Source organism: Dermacentor andersoni, chromosome 9, assembly GCF_023375885.2.
Source record: "Dermacentor andersoni chromosome 9, qqDerAnde1_hic_scaffold, whole genome shotgun sequence".
In the NCBI taxonomy this organism is placed as follows: Eukaryota; Metazoa; Arthropoda; class Arachnida; order Ixodida; family Ixodidae; genus Dermacentor; species Dermacentor andersoni.
Window position 1 is genome coordinate 83162728 of NC_092822.1, and position 27619 is coordinate 83190346.

At 43.9% G+C, this 27619-nt stretch overlaps 1 protein-coding gene across 1 annotated transcript in view; it reads right to left on the reverse strand.

The window, feature by feature from the left end:
- Positions 1 to 2411: 2411 nt before the first annotated feature.
- The window catches only part of LOC126528320 (uncharacterized), a 52307-nt gene continuing 27099 nt past the window's right edge, over positions 2412 to 27619 (reverse strand). The window contains exons 5-7 of the mRNA XM_072284561.1: positions 9219 to 9290; positions 5667 to 5826; positions 2412 to 2559 (exon numbers count right to left, since the gene is read on the reverse strand). Coding sequence (XP_072140662.1) covers positions 2455 to 2559; positions 5667 to 5826; positions 9219 to 9290 — 337 coding nt within the window. The 3' untranslated portion in view covers positions 2412 to 2454. The remainder of the gene's footprint in view (positions 2560 to 5666; positions 5827 to 9218; positions 9291 to 27619) is intronic.

The following is a 27619-nucleotide window of genomic DNA, read 5'->3' on the forward strand; positions in this document are numbered from 1 at the left end:
GTTCACTACCCGCCGTGGTTGCTCAGTGGCTATGGTGTTAGGCTGCTGAGCACGAGGTCGCGGCATCGAATCCCGGCCACGACGGTCGCATTTCGATGGGGGAGAAATGCGAAAACACCCGTGTGCTTAGATTTAGGTGCACGTTAAAGAACCCCCGGTGGTCTAAATTTCCGGAGTCCTCCACTGGCGTGCCTCATAATCAGAAAGTGGTTTTGGCACGTAAAACCCCCCAAATTTTTTTTTCGTTCACTCTTTCACAGTTCATCTTCCCCATGGCTTTGCTACAATTCGAATATTCACCGAAACCTGTTACTGTGTCTGGGCCTGTAAATTTTTATTTTGCTTTTTAATTGAAGCCAATATTGGGGCTCGTTTGCTGGCGCACGATGATGATGACGATTACTTTCTTAACGGCGCAAATATTGCGGGGGATAGGCCCCGAACCGGGTGGTAATGTGACAAATAACTAGAAAAAGAAGAGTAATCGAAAATGTTAGAGAAAGCAATAATACATGAAATACAATTCTGCGTTACAAGACAGCCTTGGATAATTAGGTAAGAAGTAATAAACTTCGTGCTTCGAACTGGGCAAAAGTTTGATTACAGACGCGCGCTTTGCACTGGCTAACCAACAGCCGATGTGAAAAACCAGCAAAATCTCGTACGACCCAACCAAGATGACGGAACTGAATCTAGAATCACGTGTAATGCGTCAGCGCGTGAAATGGTGCTGCCGCTCCCGCTGTCCTTAATTCCTTCTCTTTAATTTGTTATCGTCAAGAGCGTTCACTAGCCAAGGGTGGGCCACCTGATTTAGGTACGTAGAAAGCGTTTTTGCGAAGTTAAGCATATCGCCTAAGTTAACGCGACAAAAGAAGTATGAAATGAACTACCGTCCAGTAACTAACAATGATGATCACATAGCGCTCCATCGAGACATGAAGATAGTGAGCTAGTGGTGCAACTACATGGCTCATGACACTAAACGTGTCACAGTGCAAAACAATGTCTTTTACTCCTAAATCTGCTGATTCGCAGTATCTGGGTGGGCACCTTACACCTAATCCATCATGTTCTAAGCACATTACGTGTGTCTTTGCCAATGCATCCAAATCATTGGGGGTTTTTGCGCCGGAACTTGCGTAGTGTTCCATCTGGCTTGGGTGAACTGGCCTACTTAACGTTCGGGCGTCCACAGCGCGAGTACGCGTCTCCCATTTGGTCTCCACACCAGCAATACCTGATTGAATCATGGGAAATTATTCAGCATAGGGGCAAGTCGTTTCGTTACTCATAATTACAGCGCCCAGCCTAGCATCACGCGGATCAAAGCCGAACTGTCGTTGCAGTCGTTGAGTACCCGCCGTGATGTCGCATTGCTGTCATTATTCCCATAAATTTATTCACTCTGACGGATTATTCCTGCCATGCTTGAAACACCACGTCTTCACAGCGCGCTCATTGGACAAGCCGTCCCCGGACAGCATTACTTTGCTAAGAATTCATGACGCCTTTTGCAGCAATTTGTTCAAACATTTTCCCCCACACTGTGCGTAAGGGTGAGTACACGGGTACTTATCAATCCCATTACGTTTGCACTTTCAATGCATCGTCACGCGTTATACCAAGTTTTATTTTTTTATTCTTTAACATAACAGTGCAGTGCATAACGTCTCAACGTGAAGTACCTTGCTGCTCTTATTTATTAGTTCTTGCTGTTTTTATGCAATGCTTATCTGTTCATTCCATTTTCGTTCATTTTTCTTCCTTTTTGACATCTTTTTGTAAGTATGCAAATTTCTTCGTTTTGCCAATATTTGAATTCTTTTATGCATCGATGTCTTTTTACCGATTGTACTTTGAGATAAATTGTGCCATATGCCCCCCTTCCCAAATGCCTGTGCATAGGCCTGCTTGGACTTTCTAAATAAATCAAATTCAAACTCAAATTCTTTATTTTTCCAAAACAAGTTTTGTGGTTGACAGGGCTAAAAGCTGCGGTCTGCAGCTTGACAGAGGCCCGGACACCATATTCAAGGCAGGGCTTGACCTGGACGTGAATGTCGAACCGTTAAACAAAAACGTACAGAAAATAACAGTTCATCGGAATAAGAATACATAATACCAGATATAATGCTTATATAAGACCATATATATATATATATATATATATATATATATATATATATATATATATATGTACAGAAGCAGATATACATACACATATATATACACACACCCATATATACACATTCCCACACATACATATATATATATATATATATAAATATAAAAGTCAAATATAATGAAAGAAAGAGGAAACCTAACGTATACACACATATATATATATACACATATACACATGTGTATATACACATGTGTAATAAAAAATCAAAATAAAAAGCGCCAGATCGAAACGAGCCGGTAATAACGACTGAAAGAAAATCCGTTTTTTTATTTTTGCAATATGCAGGAACAGAAAACGCCAGGCGCATAGTCCACCCCGGCGATCGCGCCACACGCCGTCTTCATCCGAGTTCCGTGTTCTGTACGCCGCCACTGCGTAGAATCCAATAAATGCGTGAATGCGAGGATGCGGTCACTCGCGGTGATTTTTCTGTTTACTTTGAACACAGCGTTCGCATTCTGACTGCATTCTGACTCCACGGAAACTGCTAGTTACAAAAGACTATAACGGCAAATCAATTCCGCGGAAGATCGCAAGGTGGAGGAAAGTTCGGGAAAGGGGAAAAAAATTGACACGCACCTGTCTTGAAACCCGTACAAGTAATTTCAGAAAGACATCCTTCGCAGTTCAAGAAAAAAAAAAGTGTTTCCAGATGCGGAACCAGGACGAATTTTTCCTTAACTGCGAATCTCGCTTTCTGGGAGACCCCTAGTGATTTCCTTTGTAGCTTCCTGCTAGAAAACGCATGTATTTTTCCCTTAAAGAAGACGTAACGTACCGGGTACTTCCGTGAAGAGTTTCACCAATAACAAAGAATCGCCTGTGACAGCACGATTCCAATCATAGAGCTGGTTTAGCGAAGGGCTACTGTCCAATATTACTAGGTATGACCGTGTACAAGTCTACTCTGTAGTCGATGGATCTGTGCCTACGAATGGCCAGCTCTGCATGACCAAAACAAGTACTGCTCTGAAGCAGCAGCGAAGTTTACACTAAGTGCTGAAATTGCGTATGTTATTAGAAGGAAGTACCCTCTCGACAGTGCTAGGTGAAACTTGCCAAGACTCGGGCAATATTTAGAAACGTATTTTTTTTTAAATGTCGCCCATAGAGTTACGTTGGTATATTACGGTGAAGTTCATAGGATATTTTAGAAGGGATATTGCACTAATTCCTGGCCATGAAAGAAATGAAGCAACCGATTACAAATAAATTTGTTTTCTTTAAAAGTGTAATTCATTACCGTTACCAATTTCAGCCGCACGAGACTAACTGAGAAATTATCAAAAGTAATCCATTACTTTGACGTTAGTTTCCAACCTACCTGAAATTGTTAAACAATTAGATAGTAGCTAGTATAGAGTATGTTTCAGTAGCTCATATTATATAATATGAGCGCCTCAAATGAACTCTACACTATGATATAATATATATATATATATATATATATATATATATATATATATATATATATATATATATATATATGTAAGGCTGCGGGTATCGCCATACCTTCGAGGTATTTAAAGAAGGCGTGCGAAATTTCTTAATTATTGGCAAGGTACAAAATAAAGTTACTTTTGGAATGCTTTCAACATACAGATACTAATTAAAAAAGACTAGCGGTAGAAAGTGCACGATAAATCATGCAAACTACCCTAGCCTATGCGTGAGGCGACGGTGAAGGCCTCACTGTCCAGAGACCACGAAGCGAGCGACCTTAGCTTCGCGCTTGCTTGAAGCGTACGTGACGCAAGTGTGTGCGCTCAGCTCCTAACAGCCGCTCTCTTCGACGGCTTCAGTTGTCCAGGCTATAATGGCCGGAAATGTGTTGCGATCAAAATTTTATAGCAGCGTCAGCTTCTCTCATCTAATGAAAGCGCTTAAGAAGTCCACGCATGACGGACTTGCAATGGGATCAATCGTCTATCTTTCCTGCTCACAAATTCATGTAGTATATTCTGCATATCTGTATCTATATTTAGTACCTCGAGGAAACTTAAATGTATGCCCTAACAGCAAGAGCAGGCGGAAGAAAATTGTTTAATTGCACTTCCCCTACTTTTCAGGAACATTTAAGAAGCATTTTCTGAAACGGACTACATAGCCTGTGTTAACGAAATGCGTGGGGAATTCATTAAAAATAAGGAAGATGTCATGACTAGTTTAGTCGAAATTTCTTCACTCACAAAAGCACATATAGAATTATGGCATGAGGTTGAAATTACTGAAAAGACTCACAAACTGAATAATTTAAAACCAACAAAGCCAGTCGATTGATCCCCATGAACGGCTAAAAGCGCGCCATCTGATATTGTTTGACGTTGCATATAACGGTGTGGAAGTCAAACACCAATTATTTTGACTGTTGTTTTGTATCTAAATGCTGTTACTTGCCATCAGAGCGTTCGACCTGATCGCGGCCGCACTTGTAATGACATAAATGAGGGAGATGCAAAAGAACTTTAAGGTACAGCGAATTAGAGGTACACCGATACGCTGGGACTAGAAAAACATAGCAAAAGGCAGTCCTAATTGTTTCTGCGGACTGGTTTCTTTTGGTGGTGAGGTAAACAAAAATAAAAACATTTACTTTATATAAGTATACACAAGTGAAAGAATTGTGCGAGTGCCGACAACAGACGGCGCAGATTCATAAAGGAACATAACCGACAGACTCAAGTCAACCTGCAAGGATAATTCTAAAAAAGTTGTCTCGCTGTCGATTTCCTCGATTCTCAGAAATTAAGTGATGGCCAGTATATTGTAATGCGTGTAAATTTTAATATTGCTGCCATAAATTGGTGCAAGCAATAGTCCAGAAAGTGGAGTGGCGGAGATAGCAATAATTGCCGATGGCGGTCAGTGAATCTAATGGCGGCCGCCTGCAGGTGACTGATTTCACTCATCTGTCATCGAATCTTCCAGATCCGATATCTTTCACGCTCGATAGCAGAAACGTGATAACAAAGTTGCGCAGCTTGACAGCAAATGAACTTCGTTTTGAAATACTATGACGCACATGGAAAGTGCATGAGCGTTCGGGCACAACTTTAAGAAATAAGAGGAATTTCGGTGAGCTTCACGGATAGACACAATGATATGTGACAGATGCGAGACCCGTACGAGGAAATCGACAAATGGGCTTCATGAATAATGACATGCTAGGAGGTACAAAATAAGAAATTATTCAAACTCTATGAGGGATATAAATTCTAATCATCAAGTGCGGCAGTGTACTTCCAATGAAATAGAAGAAATTTGAACAGGCGAAGTGTAAATTTGAATTCCACTAGTAGACATAACAGAAAAAAAGACAGCTCAAAGAAAAACATATTGATGCTTAAAAAGAAGTAGCTGGCCACGTAGATTGCGTCGGCAAACACGGTCACACAATGATATAATTCTCGAAGAAAGCTAAAATCATTCGCATGCGCAATGTTTGCCAGTTAGCTTCGAAACATAAAGAATTGCTCACCTCATTTTCAAACCCGTATACGTCAGGGAGGACGGCCGTGGACGGAACGGCGGGCGCGAAAGGTGCCCAGATAGTGGCGGGAACGGGGGTGGCAGCCGACGTGCAGGTGGCAAGGGTGGGAAGCTCCGGTGGTAGGGGGGCCGGAACGGTCATGGAACACCTGCAAAGAATCACGCCAGACCGCGTGAAGTGGCTGCGTGGCAGTGCGCAAGATAAACAGGTCATGAGAGGACATCTAGCGGAAGACTTCGCGTCTCGATTGTAACTTCAGTGAAGAAGGTGCCATCGAAAGGGGCAGCAATAAATTGATCACATTAGGGCGACGCGTAATGACGTTTGAGCCGAGATACACGCATGGCACCTACCGAAGCACCGGTTGTAACACTATCCATGTGAAAAGAAAGGTTACTGAGCTTCCGAACAACCGTGAGTGGGCCATCTTACCGAGCTGCAAGCGACGCACAACAACTGCAGGCTGAGTTGCTCAAGGGGTGCGCACGGTACAATACCGGGTGGCCAAGCCCATACTGAACGTCGGTGCGACCTGAATTACGTAAACTGGCCTGTCTGCCGAAGTCTTGCGTCGTCCAATTGCTCTCGAGCAGCAGTGGCAGCAGCGTCCAGTCTCTCGCGTTAAGCAGTTGCGAAACTGCGGCTATCGGGGCGGGAAGGACGCGACGTGGTAGTTAAGCGCGTTTACAAATGGGAAATAAATTTCCCTACCAAAATGAAGAAATCTACCAGTAAAACTAGTAGTGCGGCTCACTATGGTTCGCGCAACGAACGGCATTTCGGAAAGATTGACCTCTAATTTCGTGTGACGCGCGGCATACGCATAGGCCCAAAATTGCGATTGACGAATGCAGAAATATTCCTTTGTTAAGAACTCGAGAACTCTGGCGCATTCCGCTTTGCCGTGTTTTATATTCCTGAAAGAACTTACGCAACAAATTATATTTCCTTTGAAAGTCCTTCTATAAGGAAAACAAAGTCACTTCACCGTTATCAACCTTCGTAAAAAAATTTATTTCAAAGTATCCTCCCATGTTATTACTGTCAGGTTTGTTGAAACTTCGTGTAAATTTCCCATGACGGAAACCATCAAACGGGAGTAAACGGACGGTACCACGTGAGCCACCACGGCTCCGCTGCGCTTAGACTTCACGCGCTGCGGCGATCCAGAGAACTGCTTTGATTTCACATTGCGATTAGGCGGGTCTCCCGGAGATGTCAACCACCACGTGGCCAGCATCAAAACAGAGGAGATAAGTAAACGCGCCTCTACCCTCCGATGAGTCGGCATTCTTGAGTAACGAGATTGTATGCCGTCCTACGTTTCGCTGCCAGAAGAAGCGCTGTGCACGCTCGATCGCTCTCGTTACATGAAATTATGTTATTGCTAAGGAAATTGATTTTCTGCCTTGTTCGGCTGATATTCGTTCTTGTTTCTTTCCTATGGGAATTGACTGATGTTTTTATGATTGTGCTCTGGATTCATATGTGGCCCTAATATCCCTTTTTTATGTGCGGACATTTTATTTCTCACCTGATACGTACATGCTATGTTGTACAGCTCGGATCGGTAAGTGACTGGAAAAACTGTTCGCAAGTTCTGCTGCTCACTTTGTGCCAAGGGTACTGGGGCTGGTCAATCTGCCAGCAGCAGCTGTTCCTCCGCAATGCTGTGCTCTTTTTCGCGGAAATGACCCTGACCATAACCTGGCATTTCAGACTCTCGGCTAACGACGAAACGTTGTGCTCGTGGAGCCAATTTGTGGGCGCGAAATACTCGTGCACAGGGAAGAGACGCAGAAACCAGAAACACCACACTACAACTGCAATTTACTCCACAAAAGGTTACTCGAGCAAGAGTCATTAAACGTACGGCAACTTTGCCGCTCTCGCGTGGCAGATGCTGCATTGGCGAGATCGGAAGATGCCTGAACTACAGCCCGAGGGAACATCGCGCGCATCTGCAAGCAACAACAGGCCCAGGAGATATTGAGGACGGCTGTCAAAGATGTCAGTGAAGCCTTATTTTTACAGCACTGTAAAACTGTATTAGCACGGCTTCTGTTTTTGTCACACAAAGAAATGAACGAGAAGAAAGGGGTTAACCGAAGGGGCCCGATTTTTATTTATCGTATCATGAGAAGCCAACAAACAAAGACACCAAGGAAGACAGGGGAAATTACTTGTACTTACTAACTGAATTACAAAAATGATAAATTATGGAAATGAAAGTGGATGAAAAAAAAAATTGCCGCAGGTGGGGAACGGTCCCATGTCTTCGCATTGCGTGTGCGATGCTCAAACCAATTGAGCTACCACGGCGCGGTTTCCCCATCCACTTTCTTGGGTATGTGTGTTACTACAAGAACTAACCTTGGGAGTGTTAGCCAGCGCCACCACTTAGTAACCTCGGCGGCGGATGTGGAACATCAATTCTGCCGCAGGCGTTACGAGTACGTGATCTTTCTGGGTGAAGGCGACTGGTCAAAAAAGCCGCACATGCTACCTGAAAGCATCAATGTTGCCGGATTCGAGACCTTCGTTATGTACGAGCGAGAAGAAAGGGGGTTAACCAAGGGGCCTGATTTTTATTTATCATATAATGAGAAACCAAGAAACAAGGACACTAAGGAAAAACGAGGAATTACTTGTACTCGCTAAACAAATTAAAGAAATGATAAAAAATGAGAACGAAAGGGGATGAAAAAACAACTTGCCTCAGTTGGATAACGATCACACGTCTTCACAATACGCGTGCGGTGCCCTTCTTCATCCACTTTTATTGTCATTAATTCTTTATTTCTTTAATCATATTAGTAAGTACAAGTAATTTCCCCTGTTTTCGTTGGTGTCTTTGTTTGTTGGCTTCTCATGATACGACAAAGAAATGAAATATCTTAGCCATAGGATGGACACACACAAGCGCGTTAGAAATGCAGGCAGTTTTTTAGTTATTGCTTGACTATCGGTACGTCTAGCAAATTGCAGTCGTAGTCAAGCGTTTGTGGTGCCTCCGTCTGGTCTTTGTGTTCCGTTTGCGCTTACTAAATTAACGAAAAACTCCCAAGCAAGGAGCCCGTTCAATAGCGATACTTTGTGACACGTACCGGGAGCAGCGGTAATGTCTTCGGTCTAGGTTAACCGTATCCAGCCTCATGCAGTTGAGTTCCCATATGGGAGATTGCTTCCTTTTTGTAGTATCTCAAAAGAGTAAGCCAACAGGTGCAACGACTGCCTTTTCAAAAAGATTGACGGCATATGGCCGTAAAGGTCTGATAACATTTGCTAGCGCTGTAGAATGCCAACGGCCACATTTCGAAAACAGCGTTCACGTTGGAGGTAACTGTTGCACTGAACAGCCGGCTCGATGTGACGTGCAATCGATTAGGAAGAATAGGTCGACAATATTCACTTCCGCTGCCTTAATTAACTAAAGTTAAACAAACGAGCGAAAGTGTAATTTATCAACTCGAACTTTACTCACAGGTTAATGCTATGGACCATAATTTTTACAGTGATGGAACCACACCATGGACATACCTGCAGTTTATGCGTTGAACGGTCTCTCTCGATGTGGAAGCTCCGTGGAGCTCGACGTGGCACAGGACGGGGCTGTATCAGACATGCTGCGGTAAACAAATGGAGAGAAAAAATGCGAAACAAATTTCCATACGATCTTTTCGATTGCCACCTCATTGTAGAGGCGCGATGGAATGTTTGGAGGCCGATTCTGTCCCAGAGTAGTAGCGCCTATGTGGTAGTGTTTCACCGATGGAGTGCACTTAACGAATTACGCTTTAGGGAGCCGCGCTAAAAAAAAAAAAAAGACTGAATTCTTCGCTGACACCATGGTCTTTTCCGCGCGAGTGTACATAAGTTTGTTTAGAGTTACTGTTTATTCAGAGGGAACTTCGCATGGGAACATCGAAGACCTGAATTTGTATTCCTAAACGGTGCTAAAATAAATGGTGGCGCTATTCTGCACGACGTTGGCTCGGGAGCAGTAAGTAAGCAAGTCCTCTTCAGAAAAACGAATTCGCCGACTGAGGTCAACTAGAAGTAATGTTCACTTTTATTCCGCCCTATCAGGTACGTGGTACAAATACGCGTTTACTCGTGCTTTAAGAAAGGCGCCGAGAATTGGGCATAAGGTGAAGGTGTTGAACAGGGCGCGTGCGCGGATTCTATAGCCAAGCGATCTTTCTAAAAGCGAAATACAAAATAATGTGTTTTTTATTGTGTTCTCTTTAGTTGTGCTTCATGACATATGTCATGGTGCGATTTTCGAAATCTTTCAGGTCGCTACGCCACGTGGTGATGAAAAAAAGGAAACTGAACGAACTGGCACTAATTCCTGGGTATGTAGACAGATTGGCAATCGCTCTGCAATTAGTGTTCCAACGTCAGCTGTAATAATTCGCACTTTAGGAATTACATTCGGCGCCTGTTAAAATCAATGTAGTCTCTGCCCGGGGGGTGGGGGGTGGGCGGGGGTTGTACAAAGCGGTTTGTGCGCCTCGAGCGACTTCACCGCTCGTGCCTAAGCAATCCATAGCTTTGAGACAAAAAAAAAAAAAAAAAAGAACACCTAACAACTAACACACCTAACTAGCACACCTAACAACTAACAGCACCTTCTCGGTGCTGTTAGTTGAAACTGGTTGAAATGCTGCCTATATTTCGAGATATAGTTTGTTCAGTATTATATCCTTTCAGTTACCCTGGCGCATCCGTGAAGATCCACAGGATGCTGAATGTGCAACATCTAACATTGCAAGGTGAAAGCACGCATGCCTGGAGCTCTATTGTTCAAATATTGGAAGTTCACCGTAAGCCTTTATAAATATTATGTATGCGTATGCTCGGCAAGGTTTAGGTCGGGGGCTCATATCTGAACAGGTGCTAATGGAGAAATTCGTCTCGTAGGAATTCACTGCCGTTAATTTGATCAGCTTTGCTGGAAGTAAAATGAAAAGATAAAACCTAGAGGCAGTTGGGTGCGAATTTCCGATTGAGGCCATCAACTATTTGATTAAGGTTGCTTAAAACCACAATTTTCAGAAAGGAAAACCATCAAGTCTACAACTCTGCAACTCGGCAATGAAAAAAAGGTGTCGTGATTCTCCGAACTGAATCTAATAGTAAATCTAAAGCGGATCAATATGTTGTGATATACGTGGTTCTGAAGTAAGCCACTAGTAAGTGGATAACACTTTGCTTAAACATAGCAACAAATACACGTCAGATACCAATTATTCTTTGGATATTCTGGGATATGCAATTCACACAACTGCGACTGTATGTTCTGGGTGCCGAGATGCGCATTTGTAAACTTCGTTCTTCAATTCTTTGTCTCCGAACTTAGGAATTCTCTGCATATTTTGTAAACAACTTGAGTCCATAAATCAAAGTTACCCTTCCAGCATTCACTATAATTTACATTTTTTCTCTCAAATGCCGCAGATTTCCTTAAAGCCGGCCAAAGGGTCGTCTAAGAAAATCACTCCTCTGTTTTACACGTATTGGAATAGGCGGTGTTGTAGTTGGAGCCGGACTAAAGCTTCCCCAGAGTACGCCTAAGTAGAGAAATTTGGAGTTTGGGCACTCGTGCTAGGATACCTACCGGTGCGCACAGCCGTTTTGGACACTATGATGGGTGCGAAGACAACGCAAAAACAAAATCAGACGAATAAAAAATATCCCGGATATTTCTCGCGTATCTTAATTCCTGAGTAGAACATCTTTAGTATTTTGTGCTTCTTGAAACTGTTCTAGCTGTGTGGAGTTGGTTGCGTGGATTTAGCGTGGTCGTGTAGATGCCTAGTTCATCTCGTAGTTATAGGGCTTGTGTAAAGCTCGTGGTATTAAGTAAGATGAGAAACCTTACTCTAAGTTTTGCGCCTTGTCTAGAGCGATGGGATGCCGTGTTTTTTCGTTAGTGGGATGGCACAGCGTGTTTGTAGATATTTCGATAAGAGAAACAGCTTTGCGGCTGGATCATCTCGAGTGCGTCAATGTTCGTTTTTGTGTAAGGGTCCAAAATAACGCACGCGTATTGCAATTTAGGTCTGGTGATAGAAGAATAAACTAAAAGTTCAGCTTTGCTGTAGCGTGCTTTTGTTTATGCCTTAGAAGATAAAGTTTACGTAACGACGAGTCGCGAATGTTAGGCACATGCGAGTTTGAAATGAAGTTTCTGGTTACATTTACATTTTTATCACTTGTGTTCGTCAACCTGATTTAGTTCAAGACACGGAAGGCTCTACTAAAAGTAATTGTTCATTGGTGACAGTGATTTCTTGTGAACACAATATAATCATCCGCAAACATCCTTAATTGAATTTGGATTTGAAAATGCTGAACTAAGTTATTAATGTCATAAATAAAAAGTAAGAATATTATAAGGGTCGGAGCAGGCTCATTACCGGATGAAACTGTTAATGAGTTAGGCACGCAAAACTGTTGATCGATAACAACAAACTGCTAACGGTTAGTTAAATACGCTGTAACTCAAATAAGCAGGATAGGGGGAGGACATTGACCCTTCTTAGTAAGTTTAGAATTTGAAGCAGGTAGAAAGCTTCGATAAATCGAGGAATATAGATCAACCTATCCTGCTTTACTCGCTATACTCGCAAAAGTGTGAACGACCGTTACGAACGGCGTGGCTGCGGAAAACCCTATCGTAAAACAGAGCTGGAGAGGGGAATGTATGTCTTTGCCTCAAATACCGAGTTACAAAGTTTGCGACAATGTGGTGACGCATTTTAGAATGAACACATGAAGAGAAATTTGCAAGTCGGACACTCGACTAAGGTCCCATGGCCACTCCGGTTGGAGCGTCTGTGATCGGTGCTGAGATAACATAAAAAAGTGATCTAACCATTCTAACTACCTCAGACATCGCTATGATCACATCGGGGTGGTCTGATGCTGCAATCACTTATGACAGCGGAGTGTGCGGAGTGTGACTCTGGTCTTGAGCAATTTTCAGACAAGACGACAAAAGAAAAAGGTTCAGGAAGTTTTCAAATACTTGTGGTATTACGCGCCATAACCGCGGTTTGATCACGAGGCACGGTGCACGATGCAGTGTTTACAGAAATCACCATTTCTCTTTATATTTATATCAGGTTTAGTACAAGCCACAGGCCACAGTGCAGTAAAGAGTAGCTGAAACCGTCCGCATTTGTCGTGCGTAGTTTTCGGTACTTAAACAAAATACTGAGATGGGACGTTTCCTAAGTCATTAGAAGAAACAACGGACTAGTTTGCAAAAACACACACACACACCAAACAAAGCAAAAAAGAACACTGCTCCTGTTGAATACAGAGTAGCTTAGAGAAATTCTCAAACAGAACTGAGATCCCCAGAACCAGATCAAGAAATACCAGTTTCTCAATACGAAGAAATGACTACTTAGGGAGAAATCCTCGAGTACTACAGAAATGCTTGCATTGAACAAACACCAAGCGGCTACATGGAGACTTCGACAATCAACCACCTTGCCGACGCCACTACTGATGCGCCGAACACACCCAGAAGCCTATTCATCACACTGTAAGACATGCAGTGCACCACGTGCAGACCTCCATCACATTATATGGACATGCGCATCAGCTACAAACACTATTAGACACAGCACAAACCACAATGCTAAAATAAAAACCCCTGAGCTGAGCGAGGCCGGTCTGCTCAGCGATAACCCAGAAGACGGGCTCTGGGCTGTCCGGCTGGTGGAGAAGGCTGAAACGGTTCAAGGCGTGGGGGTGGGGGGGTGTATTATGTAAGAGTCCAGCTAGTGGACTGCCCATTTCGGCCGCTGCTGATTGGCTAGGGCCGCTCGTCTCCTCCTCTCTCGTACAGCTGCATCCAATCAGGAGCGGCCAAATGGAACAGTCGATTATGTGGACCCCTACAGAATACCCCCCTGACCTGGCTCTGAGGATAAGGGGAGATTTACGGGTCTAGTCTCCCGGCCTCTCCGTTCTCCCATCGAAAGCAGCAGAGACTTTTCAATAGAGATGTTTTATCTTCCTCTCTCGAGTCTGCCCATCTGTCAAAAATACTACATGCTATAAGCCAGACGGGACGGGACAACCCTGCCGTATATTGGCACACATCCTTCAGTGAAAATTTGAGTTTATTTAGATGACGTAATAGGTGGACCCATGAGGACACTTTTACAGGCTTTTTCGCCCTAAAGTAAACGGGAGCTTAAAGAAAGCACCGTTGTCGGGGAGATAGGTTTTATATCGAGGATGATGTCGTTTCGAACCTAATAGGTATGTGTTTTTTCGACAGCCGACAGGGTAATTAGGGCACATTCACACGCATGCACGCTGTCCTTGCACACGGAAATCCATATATGTAGACACAAACACCGAAAAGACACGCATACAAGAATGGGCAAGCCCGGTCAAGGTGCGCACCTGCATAGTCAGTCCCTCTCCCTCTTTGCGGCCACACCGAATGCTACGCGTGCAGAGAGACTGATTGGCAATCGCTCTCCCAATACCCTTCCTACGCCAGTTGTAATAAAACGTTTTACGAACTAAATCTAGCGACTGTTCAAATGAATGAAGCCTCTGCGGGAGGTGGGGAGGGGGGTACAAATGGGTTTGCGTGCGTTGTGCGACTTAGCCGCTCATCCGTGAAGAAACCATTGATTAAGGCAGCACAAATGTTACGAGTAAAGGCCCTAACTACACCCGTTGTCAAAACTGAGTACCCTCTCGGTGCTGCTAGTTGAACTGTTTGAAAGTCGGCCTATATATTGAGGTATAATTTCTTCTATATTAGGCCAAGTAAAACTCTTGCTTGGGCTAGTTGGTTCATGTTTTAGTGTAAAAAGAGCAAGGCGCAATAGACCAGCACAGAAGAAGAACACAAATGACAGGACCGGCGCCGGTCCTGTCGTTGCTCGGTATCACTACGCATGCACTGAACCTCTATTGTTACGAATATCGGAAGTTCACGGTAATTTTATATGAAACTCATATATGAACAGAAAGCTTTATGTCGGGGGTTCTTACCCAAAAACACGGTAAAGAGAAATCGCTTTTATCGCTAACTTCGGCAGTATATTTGATCAGTTTTGCTGCTGTGAAAACGAAACGAAAAAATCTAGTGATTGCTGGTAGCGAATTTCTGATTAAGGCAATCAATCATCTTATGACAGTTGCTGAAAATAAAAATTTTCAGAAAGCGAAACTATCAACTTTGCTATTCTCTAACTCGGCAATGAGAAAATATATCGTGATTTTGCCAATTGCATATAATAGTTAACCTGAATAGGACTAGACTGATGTAATGTATGTGGCGCAATTTGGCAAAATCTTAAACATAAAAACAAACTCGCGTGAGATACCAATTTTTATATCAGATTCGACTCCTTTGGGTGTTCTTACCTATGCAATTCACAGAACTGAGATTGCTTGTTCTAGGTGCCGAGGTGCACATTTGTAAACTTCGTGCTTCCTTCTTTCCCCACAAACTTTCCAATTTTCAGCAATTTTTGCAAGCAACTTAAGGCATGAAATTAACATTACGCTTCCAGCACTGACTTGAATTTACATTTTTTTTTCTCAAATGCAGCGGATTTCCTTATAGTCAGCGAAAAAGTAGTCTCTAAAATATATATGCCTTTTACATGTATTGGAATAGGCGGTGTTGGGGTTGGAGCCGAGATAAAGCGTCCCTAATCATCATCATCATCATCATCATCATCAGCCTGATTACGCCCACTGCAGGGCAAAGGCCTCTCCCATACTTCTCCAACTACCCCGGTCATGTACTAATTGTGGCCATGTTGACCCTCCAAACTTCCTAATCTCATCTGCCCACCTAACTTTCTGTCGCCCCCTGCTACGCTTCCCTTCCCTCGGAATCCAGTCCGTAACCCTTAATGACCATCGGTTATCTTCCCTCCTCATTACATGTCCTGCCCATGCCCATTTCTTTTTCTTGATTTCAACTAAGATGTCATTAACGCGCGTTTGTTCCCTCACCCAATCTGCTCTTTTCTTATCCCTTAACGTTACACCTATCATTTTTCTTTCCATAGCTCGTTGCGTCGTCCTCAATTTAAGTAGAACCCTTTTCGTAAGCCTCCAGGTTTCTGCCCCGTACGTGAGTACTGGTAAGACACAGCTGTTATACACTTTTCTCTTGAGGGATAATGGCAACCTGCTGTTCATGATCTGCGAATGCCTGCCAAACGCACCCCAGCCCATTCTTATTCTTCTGATTATTTCACTCTCATGATCTGGATCAGCAGTCACTACCTGTCCTAAGTAGATGTATTCTCTTACCACTTCCAGTGCCTCGCTACCTATCGTAAACTGCTGTTCCCTTCCGAGACTGTTAAACATTACTTTAGTTTTCTGCAGATTCATTTTTAGTCCCACCCTTCTGCTCTGCCTCTCCAGATCAGTGAGCATGCATTGCAGTTGGTCCCCCGAGTTACTAAGCAAGGCAATATCATCAGCGAAGCGCAAGTTACTAAGGTATTCTCCATTTACTCTTATCCCCAATTCTTCCCAATCCAGGTCTCTGAATACCTCCTGTAAACACGCTGTGAATAGCATTGGAGAGATCGTATCTCCCTGCCTGACGCCTTTCTTTATTGGGATTTTGTTGCTTTCTTTATGGAGGAGTACAGTGGCTGTGGAGCCGCTATAGATATCTTTCAGTATTTTTACATACGGCTCGTCTACACCCTGATTCCGCAATGCCTCCATGACTGCTGAGGTTTCGACTGAATCAAACGCTTTCTCGTAATCAATGAAAGCTATATATAATGGTTGGTTATATTCCGCACATTTCTCTATCACCTGATTGATAGTGTGAATATGATCTATTGTTGAGTAGCCTTTACGGAATCCTGCCTGGTCCTTTGGTTGACGGAAGTCTAAGGTGTTCCGGATTCTATTTGCAATTACCTTAGTAAATACTTTGTAGGCAACGGACAGTAAGCTGATCGGTCTATAATTTTTCAAGTCTTTGGCGTCGCCTTTCTTATGGATTAGGATTATGTTAGCGTTCTTCCAAGCGTCCCTAAAGCGTCCCTAATATACCAGTAGAAAGAGAAATTTGGTGGTCGGGCACTCATGCCAAGGTACTTACCTGTGCGGACAACCGTCCTCGTGACTATGATGAGTGCGAAGACAGCAAAAAAAAAACAAAAAAAAAAACAAGACCAGAGTAATAAAAGGTATCAGTCATATTTCTCACATATCCTAATGTCTGAGTCGAACATCTTTAGCATTTTGTGCTTCTTGATGCTGTTCTGGCTGTATAGAGTTTGTTTTGTGGAATTGGAGTGGTCGTTGTGATGCCGCGTTCGTGTCGCAGCTATAGGCCTTAGGCAAAGCTGGTGGTTTTTAGTTAGACGGGGAACTTTACTCTAAATTTTACGCCTTGTTTGAAGCGTTTCGACGCTATGTTCTTTCATAAGCGGTGTGGGAGAGCCCGTTTGTCGATATTTTGAAAAGACGAACAGCTTTGCTCCTCATCATTTCGACTGCGTCACTGTTAGTTTTTGTGTGAGGGTCTCAGATAATGCACTCGCAATCTAATTTACGTCCGCTAATGGTCGAACGAGCTAAATGTTTAGTTTAGATGGCGCATGTTTTAGCTCATGTCTTAGAAGACAAAGCTTACGTAACGCTGAGTCACAAATATTAGACGTATGCGAGTTTGAACTTACAATATTTGCACTTTGACCACTTGTATTCGTCAACCTGATTGAGTTCAAGACACGGAATGCTGTACTAAAAGTAACTGTTCATTGGTGGGAGTGGTTTCAGTGAACAAAGTATAATCATCCGCAAACATCTTAACTTGAATTTGGACCTGATTGAACTAAGTTAACAATATCATAAATAAAATGTAAAAATATTAAAATGGTCGGAGAAGGGTCATTATCTAATGAATCGGGTAATAAATTAGGCACGCAAAACTGTTGATCGATAACAACTAACTGCGCTCGGTCAGTTAAGTATGGTGTAACTCCATTAACTAGAAAAGGGGGACGACATAAACCCTTCTGTATGAGCTTAGATTTTGAAACAAGGCAGAAAGCTTCGCTAAAATCGAGGATATAAATAAACATTTCCTGTTTTTTCTGGTATACTGGCAAAAGTGTGAACGACCGTTACGAACTGCGTAGCTGCGGGAAACCCTATCGTAAAACAGCGCTGAAGAGGTGAATGCATTTATTTGGCTTTTAAATACTGAGTTAAAAAGTTTGCGGCACTGTGCTCAGGCATTTTAAAAAAGTATACATGATGAGAAATTCGCACGTCGGACACTCGACTAAGGTACTTACCTCCCGTGGCCACTCCCGTTAAACCGTCTATGATCGGTCAAGAGACAACGTTAAAAAAAAAGAAAAGAAATCACAGTGATGATTCTCGCATATCTTAATTTTAGAGTCGCACATATTCGGCATCTTGTGCTTATTTATACCATTCTAGCTGTCTCAGAGATCGATATTATCACATCGGGATGGTTTAACGGTGCAATCACCTATGGCAATGGACTGTGCAAGATATCGGCATAGTTAAATTAGAGAACGGATTGTATTGTTCGGTCTCCATGACCTCTGCTTAGAAACTCCACGACACCTAGTATTCGTTTCAATCTTATTAAAACCTAATAAATTTGCGTTGGTTTGATCACTGGAGTACAAAAAGAAATCTTTCAGTGTCTGTAAATACACTAATGAAGCGTTTTTTTTTTTTTACCTTAAACATATGTTTAACAGCCTACTAGGCTTTCTGCAATTACGTCGCATGAAAAAAATTGTATGTCTAACAGGACGTCATCTGCGAGTGAAACAGTTTAACCCATTCCACAAAACACTAACTACAATATTATTTCTAGTTTTAGAATTGTTTTTAAGCATTCGCTGCTAAATTATTCGTTGAGCTTAAGTGATTACACCAGGCCACCCCGCCAAGTGCGCTTCGCCGTCAAAGCTAACTGCGACATAGATTGGGCGGCTCAGCACGAAGCTCCGAGTGGCCTTCCTTGTTCCCACAAGCTGAGGCCAATGGGAGCTTTGCGCAGCCTCCCTGCAGGATGCATAGTCGCTGCCACATACGAACTGCCTCGTTCCCTATGGCAGTGCATTTTGCAGTGGCCCACCCTACGTCACAGCTAGGTGTATTGCACTGGCAGCCGCTATTCGTGATTCTGCCAGCCTATTCAGGGGAACATCCCACGAATGCATCTGCTATACGTAGTAATTTTGATAAGTAGTGAATGGAATGCTGTGTGTGTTCATTTAAAGGCATTACGCATCTGCACATAACACGTCAGTGGTGACGCAACTGAAGCAAATGCTCGTGGCTTTTCGGAATGATAGCAGCCATGATTGTAAATTAAAATGAAACAACATACTTTACGAGCTGCAGTGTGACTTGCAATTGCCACTACGCCTTTTCTCTGCAAAGACGTCCTCAAACTGACCTAACCTTGTTGCTTCCTCGGTGATCTGCAAAACTTCGTTTCGGCACATTTCGGTCCAGTTATCACTAACTTGGGCTACTCGAAGCGGGCCAGTAGTACAGGCAACGCCTACCTGCTTTTGAATGATATTCGACAAGAATTATTTGACAACATTAGCTTGGTGCTTGCTGTTCATTCCGCTCAGACCAGTGCGTACGCATAGTAGCTAAGCAGGAACGGGCTTATAGTGTTCGGGGCGAGCCGTGGTCGTGCCAGCAGAGGAAGCATGAAAGCTGCTCGGGCTCAGCCACCGAAGAGATAGGGCGTACCGTCGACGGTGCGTCCCCTTCGCTACGTCACTTTTGCAGGCAAACAAACAACACGTGTCGGGAGACTTTCTAACCCTTCGCGTTCGGTCCGCGAATGCGCTGTCCATGGCCAGCGCACGACAACGCCGACGCCAACGGCGGAGTTGTGAACGTGCCCGCAAGGCCATATAATTTCTATCGCGGTCAAATTCAGAAGCATGCTCGCCCAAGCCGAAGGGAAACAATATACGCGCATTGCGACAAACACCGCGGCTGAAAATGCGCAATGCCTGCAGGCATCACCGTGTAAACATGACGCGCACAGACCGGAAAGATTCAAAGGATAGTAGCATCTGAGGTAAAATAAAATTAATAAAGGGGCTTTGCAACTTTCGTTCGTCATGGTAGGACAACGTTCGCGATTTGCAGACAAGGTTTCCCGAACATGCGAGCCAAATAATGCCCAGTAACATGCAGGGGGCGTAATATCTTGTGAACATCTTGAAGGGGCAGCGCAATATGACGAAGACAGGAGGCAGGAATACAAAGGTCCGCGCTGTCCTGTGTGCTCCTGCCTTCTGTCTTCGCCATATTGCGCTGCCCCATCAAGATGTTCAACCTGTACTAACTCGCCCAAATGTCGATCCTTCTACAATAATCTCGTATATGAGATCACTAACGTACGTAAAGGAAATGATTGCACACACAAAGGAAAGGTTATGCACTACGCGAAGTGAGCCATGTTCATACCTGCAGTTTATGTAGCGAAGGCTCTTGTGAAGAAGGCGTTAAGCTCGGCGTCATACAGAACTCAAATGGAGTGTCCTTGCTCTTTTGCATAATGGAATCAAAAGAGAAATAGAGGGTCCAATACAAAAGTTCTGTATAGACTTTTTCACACCTTAACGTACGTTAATTTAATGTATCCTCCATTTAATAAAAGCTCGACTGGCACACAGTATAATGAAAATAAAGATATTTCTCCATAAACACCACTCGAGGCTGCAGTCACGTCATTAAATTCTAAAGGAGGATTATAATGGTAGCCGTAATGTAAAGAAGCTACTTTCCTATTGTTGGGATGTACGTGTGTTATGAAATTGTGTACTTATTGCTGAACTATAATTAGGCAACATTAGCGGAACAAAACCGATTATAGTTTGGCGGCTGCGTTTAGTGAAGCTTTCTTTGTAGCGTGGGGAAGTGTACACGGTGTAATCTGTGTTCGCGGTATGGGGCATGAGTCCATCTAGAAGCGCAGGTAATGGTACAATGCGGTGATATACGCTTCAAATACAAGATTTAGGATCGAGGCCATTCCGAGAGTAGGTGACATGGCGATATATGTAGTGAAACGTGAGTGAATCGAGCACACTAGTTCACTGCATGTCTCCGGCCGGTATAAAGGGGGATGCCAGTAAACATCATAACGTATTATTGATATTACTACTCGTAGCCGACTTCACCGACTATAGATTGTAAATTATTCTGTTTGCGGGAAGACGGCCTGTCTTTGAGCGGGTTAAATACCAGTCCCAATTAAATGTGAGAGTTATTCTGGGGTTTTACGTGGCAAAATCGCGATGTGATTATTGTTTATACACTGTAGTGGAGATAGTTTCGACCATTTTTTAAAGAGCTCCGAATGCTTAGTGCACAGGCTTTCTTGCATTCAGCCCCCATCGAAATATGGCTGCCATAACAGGGATTTGATCCCGCGACTTCGTGCTTAGCAGCGCAACGCTATAGTTGTTAAGACAACATAGTGCACAGAAAAAAAGATTATTCGCGCAGTCAGCGGAGTACGACGGGTACGCACCTGCAGTTTGTGTGGCGAATACTCCCGCGTACTAGTGTTCGTGTAGTGCTCGCTTGGCTCAACGTTGACCAGCACACCTGTGTGTAAGAATAGAGATAACACACGAAAATATTGTACATTCGTTTTGTTGGCACACAAACGGAAGTGGGTTTGTTGCAGTTGCCATTTACTGAGACTTGAATATTGAAAGACTACATTCAGTATCATGACTTTTGTTCGTACATGTCGCTTCAGATAAGAGTCACTGCATTAATTTGAGTAGCTGAGAAACGTGCATTACAAATTGAATGTTTCATGGCAGTAGCGTCAGTAACATTTTTTCACAAGTTAGAAAACGCACCTGTTTAGTGACATAAGACGCTTAGTGTGGGACTGAACGGTGTGCCTCATATTTGCACGGTCAATTCTTGTTTTGAGAATGGCTGTCCTTGATATGTGCCGCGTTTCTCAGATTTTCATGCTTCAAAAGTTCATGTCGCTCGTATTAGTATGCTACATCTGCCTTTATCGTCATTAATTGCCGAAGCAATCTTCCGGGTGACCGCGTGCCTTCCGCAAAGATCTACATCATTCGCGTCGCGCATACATGCAATTAGATTACACAAGGTCCTGCGACAACAGACAGCGGATAAAAGCATTGATAACATTCTAGAAACTTCCGATACATGTAAACGCGTCCTGCGCTGAGTGATAGCATTTCTTAGATGTTAAAAACGCTCCTCCGTAAAAGATAAACAAGTTTACTTGTCAATTCACGTGTAAATTCACGTGACACGACAGAGTTTCATTGTTGTGCCCTCAACCGTCACTACCACGTGGCCATCTGCGAGAGGTTCTGGGATCGTTACCCAGCAGCTTCACCAGATGCCACGTGGTAATTACGGGTTAAGGCCCAGCAATGAAACTGTGACGGGAGAAACATACTTTATTGCGTGAACCTGTGCCCAGAAAAAACAGGCTACACTCAATGCTCAACGAAAACGGCGAACACAGTCGGCGATCGTCGAAAATCTGTTGAGCGGGTAAAGCGCGTCGGCGAATGTTCCAGAGTAACCGCTGGGACCCGCGTGCCTTCCACAAAGTTCTACACCATTCGCGTCGCGCATACATGCAATCAGATTACACAAGTTTCGGCGACAACAGACAGCGGATAGAAGCATCGATAACATGGTAGAAACTTCGGATACATGTAGGCGCGTCCTGCGCTGAGCGATAACATATCTTGGACGTTAAAAGCGCTCACCCGTAAAAGATAAATGAGTTCACGTGTCAATATCTTAGCCGCAGAAAAAAACGCGATGCGCAATGTAGTATAAAATGAACTACTAAAGGATTAGAAAAATTATCACACAACATTTTATCCGAGGCATCGTCTGCTGAAAGGCAACGATTGTGTGTGGTGAGCAGAGGCGGGTAACTGCGGTCATTTTTCGTTTTGCTCCCTCGTTCTCACGACACAGTACCCTCCTCACCCTCAAGTTGAAGAACATGGCAGCCCTCCCTCAACCTCGTCCTAAGCTAGAAAAAAAATATCCGCCCTCATTCAGCCTCACGCGGAAAAGGCTACGATCCTCCTCGTACGTTCCGTTTTCTTCAATTTCAAACAAACCTTTTGCTCAAACCGCGAGCTACGTTTACAAAACCGATTGTCTGTAGTCATTCCTGTTGTCAAATCGTTCCACACGTCTTTCTATTTAGACGCTTGACCATTTCTTGGCAAAATATACGAATTCACTCCGACCCATTCACAAATTATATCTTTAGCTTAGCGCTCACTCGAAATCAGACTCACGAAATTTCTGATAACCCGCGCCCACTCGGACTCACTCAGTCAGACCATGAAACGCCTTCTTGACCCAAAGATCTTACGAACTGTGTCTTTCTCTTGAATTGAAAATGTCAATGACAAAAATACCTTCAAACCAGGCTACAATATAGGGAAGGCCGCGGGATTACAAACGCTAATAAAAATTGACAATCAGGTAAGTATACTCATGTTATTTGAACGCGAAGTAACTTTTGTTGACTTCGCATTGATTTCACATTCCATTGATATGGCATTGCGATTAGGGGGGTCTCCCGGAGATGTCAACCACCACTTGGCCAGCATCAAAACAAAGGAGATAAGTAAGCTCGCCTCCAGCCTCCGATGAGTCGGCATTCTTGAGTAGCGAGATTGTATGCCGTCCTACGTTTCGCCGCCAGCAGAAGCGTTGCGCACGCTCGATCGCTCTCGTTATATTAAATGTTGTTAATGCTAAGGAAATTGATTTTCTGCCTTGTTCAGCTGATATTCGTTCTTGTTTTTTTCGTATGGGAATTGACTGATATTTTCATGATTGTGCTCTGGATTCATATGTGGCCCTTATATCCCTTTTTTATGTGCGGACATTTTATTTCTCACCTGTACGTACAGGCTATCTTGTACAGCTCGGATCGGTAAGTGAGTGGAAAAACTGTTCGCAAGTTCTGGTGCTCGCTTTGCACCACGGGGATCGGGGCTGGTCTCGCTGCTAGGCGCAGCTGTTCCTCCGCAATGCTCTACTCTGTTTCGCGGAAACAAGCCTTACCATAACATGGTACACAAGGAAGAGACGCATACACAAGGAAGATACGCATACGCCAGAAACACCAGACCACAACTGCAATTTACTCCACAAAAGGTTACTCGAGCAAGAGTCATTAAACGAACGGCAACATCTCCGCTCTCGCGTGGCAGATGCTGCATTGGCGAGATCGGAAGATGCCTGAACTACAGCCCGAGGGAACATCGCGCGCATGTGCAAGCAACAACAGGCCCAGGAGATTTTGATGAAGGCTGTCAAAGATGTCAGTGAAGCCTTATTTTTACAGCACTGTAAAACTGTATTAGCACCGCTTCTGTTTGTGTCACACAAAGAAACGAACGAGAAGAAAGGGGTTAACCGAAGGGGCCCCGATTTTTATTTATCGTATCATGAGAAGTCAACAAACAAAGACACCAAGGAAAACAGGGGAAATTACTTGTACTTACTAAAATGAAAGTGGATGAAAAAAAAATTGCCGCAGGTGGGGAACGGTCCCATGTCTTCGCATTGCGTGTGCGATGCTCTGACCAATTGAGCTACCACGGCGCGGTTTCCCCATCCACTTTCTTGGGTATGTGTGTTACTACAAGAACTAACCTTCGGAGTGTTAGCCAGCGCCATAACTCAGTAACCTCGGTGGCGGATGTGGAACATCCATTCTGCCGCAGGCGTTACGAGCACGTGATCTTTCTGGGTTAAGGCGACTGGTCAAAAAAGCCGCACATGCTACCTGAAAGCATCAATGTTGCCGGATTCGAGACCTTCGTTATGTAAGAGCGAGAAGAAAGAGGGTTAACCGAGGGGCCCGATTTTTATTTAGCATATAATGAGAAGCCAAGAAACAACGACACCAAGGAAAAACGAGGAATTACTTGTACTCACTAAACGAATTAAAGAAATGATAAAAAATGAGAATGAAAGTGGATGAAAAAACTTGCCGCAGGTGGATAACGATCGCACGTCTTCGCAATACGCGTGCGGTGCCCTTCTTCATCCACTTTTATTGCCAATTATTCTTTATTTATTTAATCATATTAGTAAGTACAAGTAATTTCCCCTGTTTTCATTGGTGTCTTTGTTTGTTGGCTTCTCATGATACGACAAAGAAATTAAATATCTTAGCCATCGGATGAATGACACACACAAGTGCGAAAGAAATGCAGTCCGTTTTTTTAAGTTATTCCTTGACTATCCTTACATCTGGCAAATTTCAGTCGTATTCTAGCGTTTGTGGTGCCTCCGTCGCGTCTTTGTGTCCAGTTTTCCTGCGCTTGTAAAATCAACTAAAAATTCACAAGCAAGGAGCCCGTTCAATATCGATGCTTTGTGACACGTACCGGGAGCAGCGGTAATGTCTTCGGTCTAGGTTAACCGTATCCAGCCTCATGCAGTTGTGTTCCCATATGGGAGATTGCTGTCTTTTTGTCATATGTCAAAAGAGTAAGTTGCGACGAGTGCCTTTTCAAAAAGATTGACGGCGTATGGCCGTGAAGGTCTGATAATATTTGCTAGCGCTGTGGAATGCCAACGGCCACATTTCGAAAACAGCGTTCACGTTGGAGGTAACTGTTGCACTGAACAGCCGGCTCGAAGTGATGTGCAAGCTATTAGGAAGAATAGGTCGATAATTTTCACTCACGCTGCCTTAATTAACTAACAAACGAGCGAAAGTGTAATTTATCAACTAACTTTACTCACAGGTTAATGCTATGGACCATAATTTTTACAGTGATGTAACCACACCATGGACATACCTGCAGTTTATGCGTCGAACGGTCTCTCTCGATGTGGAAGCTTCGTGGCGCTCGACGTGGCACAGGACGTGGCTGTATCAGACATGCTGTAGTTCACCAATGTAGAGAAAAAATGCGAAAGAAATTTCAATACGATCCTTTCGATTGCCACCTAATTGTTTGGAGGCCGATTCTGTCCCAGAGTAGTAGCGCCTATGTGCTAGTGTTTCACCGATGGACTGCACTTAACAATTACGCTTTAGGGAGCCGCGCTTAAAAAAAAGAGACTCAATTCTTCGCTGACACCATGGTCTTTTCCGCGCGAGTGTACATAAGTTTGTTAAGAGTCACTGTTTATTCAGAGGGAACATCGCATGGGAATATCGAAGACCAGAATTTGTATTCCTAAACGGTGCTAAAATACATGGTGACGCTATTCTCCACGACGTTGGCTCGGGAGCAATAAGTAATCAAGTCCTCTTCAGGAAAACGAATTCGTCTACTGCGGTCAACTAGAAGTAATGTTAACTTTTATTCCGCCCTATCAGGTACGTGGTACAAATGCGCGTTTACTCGTTCTTTAAAGGGAAGCTGAAAGGTTTTCCAGAAAAAATGAGTGAACATCTGTACATAATGGTTTTCAACCCTCCGAATTCGAATATCGTATCGAAATTGAGCGAAAGAAAGCGCAAATATATTTTGTTTCGACGAAAAGTGCAGCAGCGGACACGCCCAGCTCGCGCGTCTCGTTTCCGCCTGTGATTGGTCGGGCGCCTCGTGACGTCAACACTATAGTAGCCGACCGCTGCCGCTACACATGAAGCGCGGTGCCAGGTAGTTTGGTGCTGTTTTTCTGAGACGGTAATGGAAAATTTAGAGAGACTGCGTTTTTCTGAGGAGTTCGGCGTTACTCCCTACTCCCTACATGTACGAGCCGATTGCGAAGAGCCGGCCTCTCGAAGAAGCAAACGATGCTGGTGCGAGCAGTGCTTTCGACGTGAACGAAAGCAAAGTCTTGGGATCTCCTCGTGTTGGAAATGCTCTTTGGTGAGTATGTTTTTTGCAAAGCGATCTAGTGATCTCGCCGATCTTTCTCCGATCTAGTGAGCTCGTTTCCGGTCAAACAACTGTAGTGTTGTGTTCCTGCATGCCTCCTCGTGGAACGTAAGCGGGGATGCGATCGTCGATCGGCATTTGTGCGCTGTCCAAAGCTGTCGGCAATCTACAAAGACGGTTTAAACACGTGAAAAGCTTCCCGGTTCATGCAGTACGTGTAGTGACTACCACGTTGACTACCACTCACGTTGATTACCACTCACGTTGATTACCACTCACGTTGATTACCACTCACGTTGACTACCACGCACGTTGACTACCACTCTACATACACGCAGACGCACCAACAAAGGAATGCAGGGTCGATCGAAGCAGATTACGATGGCACGCACGCAGAAACAAGCGCGGCTAGGCACGGTCGCGGACGCTGCGAAGGAACGAAACACTAGAGTTGACGTCACAACACCGCGGTTTCCGGTCTCCGCTCGCATCGTCAGCGTCAGCAGCAGCGCGCGGCATTCGACGGGGGGCGGAGCTACAGCGCAATTTCAACCGACAATTACGTCGCTCCTAATTGAAAAAAAAAAACCAAATTTTACCTACATGGTTTATAAGGTTCCCGCATCCGTATATGAGCGTCTTATTGAATTCGATAGACTCTTCAGCTTCCCTTTAAGAAAGGCGCTTAGAATTGGGTTTAAGGCGAAGATGTTGAACAGGGTGCGTGCGCGGATTCTATAGCCAAGCGGTCTTTCTAAAAGCGAAATACAAAATAATGTGTTTTTTATTGTGTTTTCTTTAGTTGTGCTTCATGACATATGTCATGGTGCGATTTTCGAAATGTTTAAGGTCGCTACGCCACGTGGTGATGAAAAAAAGGAAACTGAACGAACTGGCACTAATTCCTGGGTATGTAGATAGATTGGCAATCGCTCTGCAATTAGTGTTCCAACGTCAGCTGTAATAATTCGCACTTTAGGAATTATATTCGGCGCCTGTTAA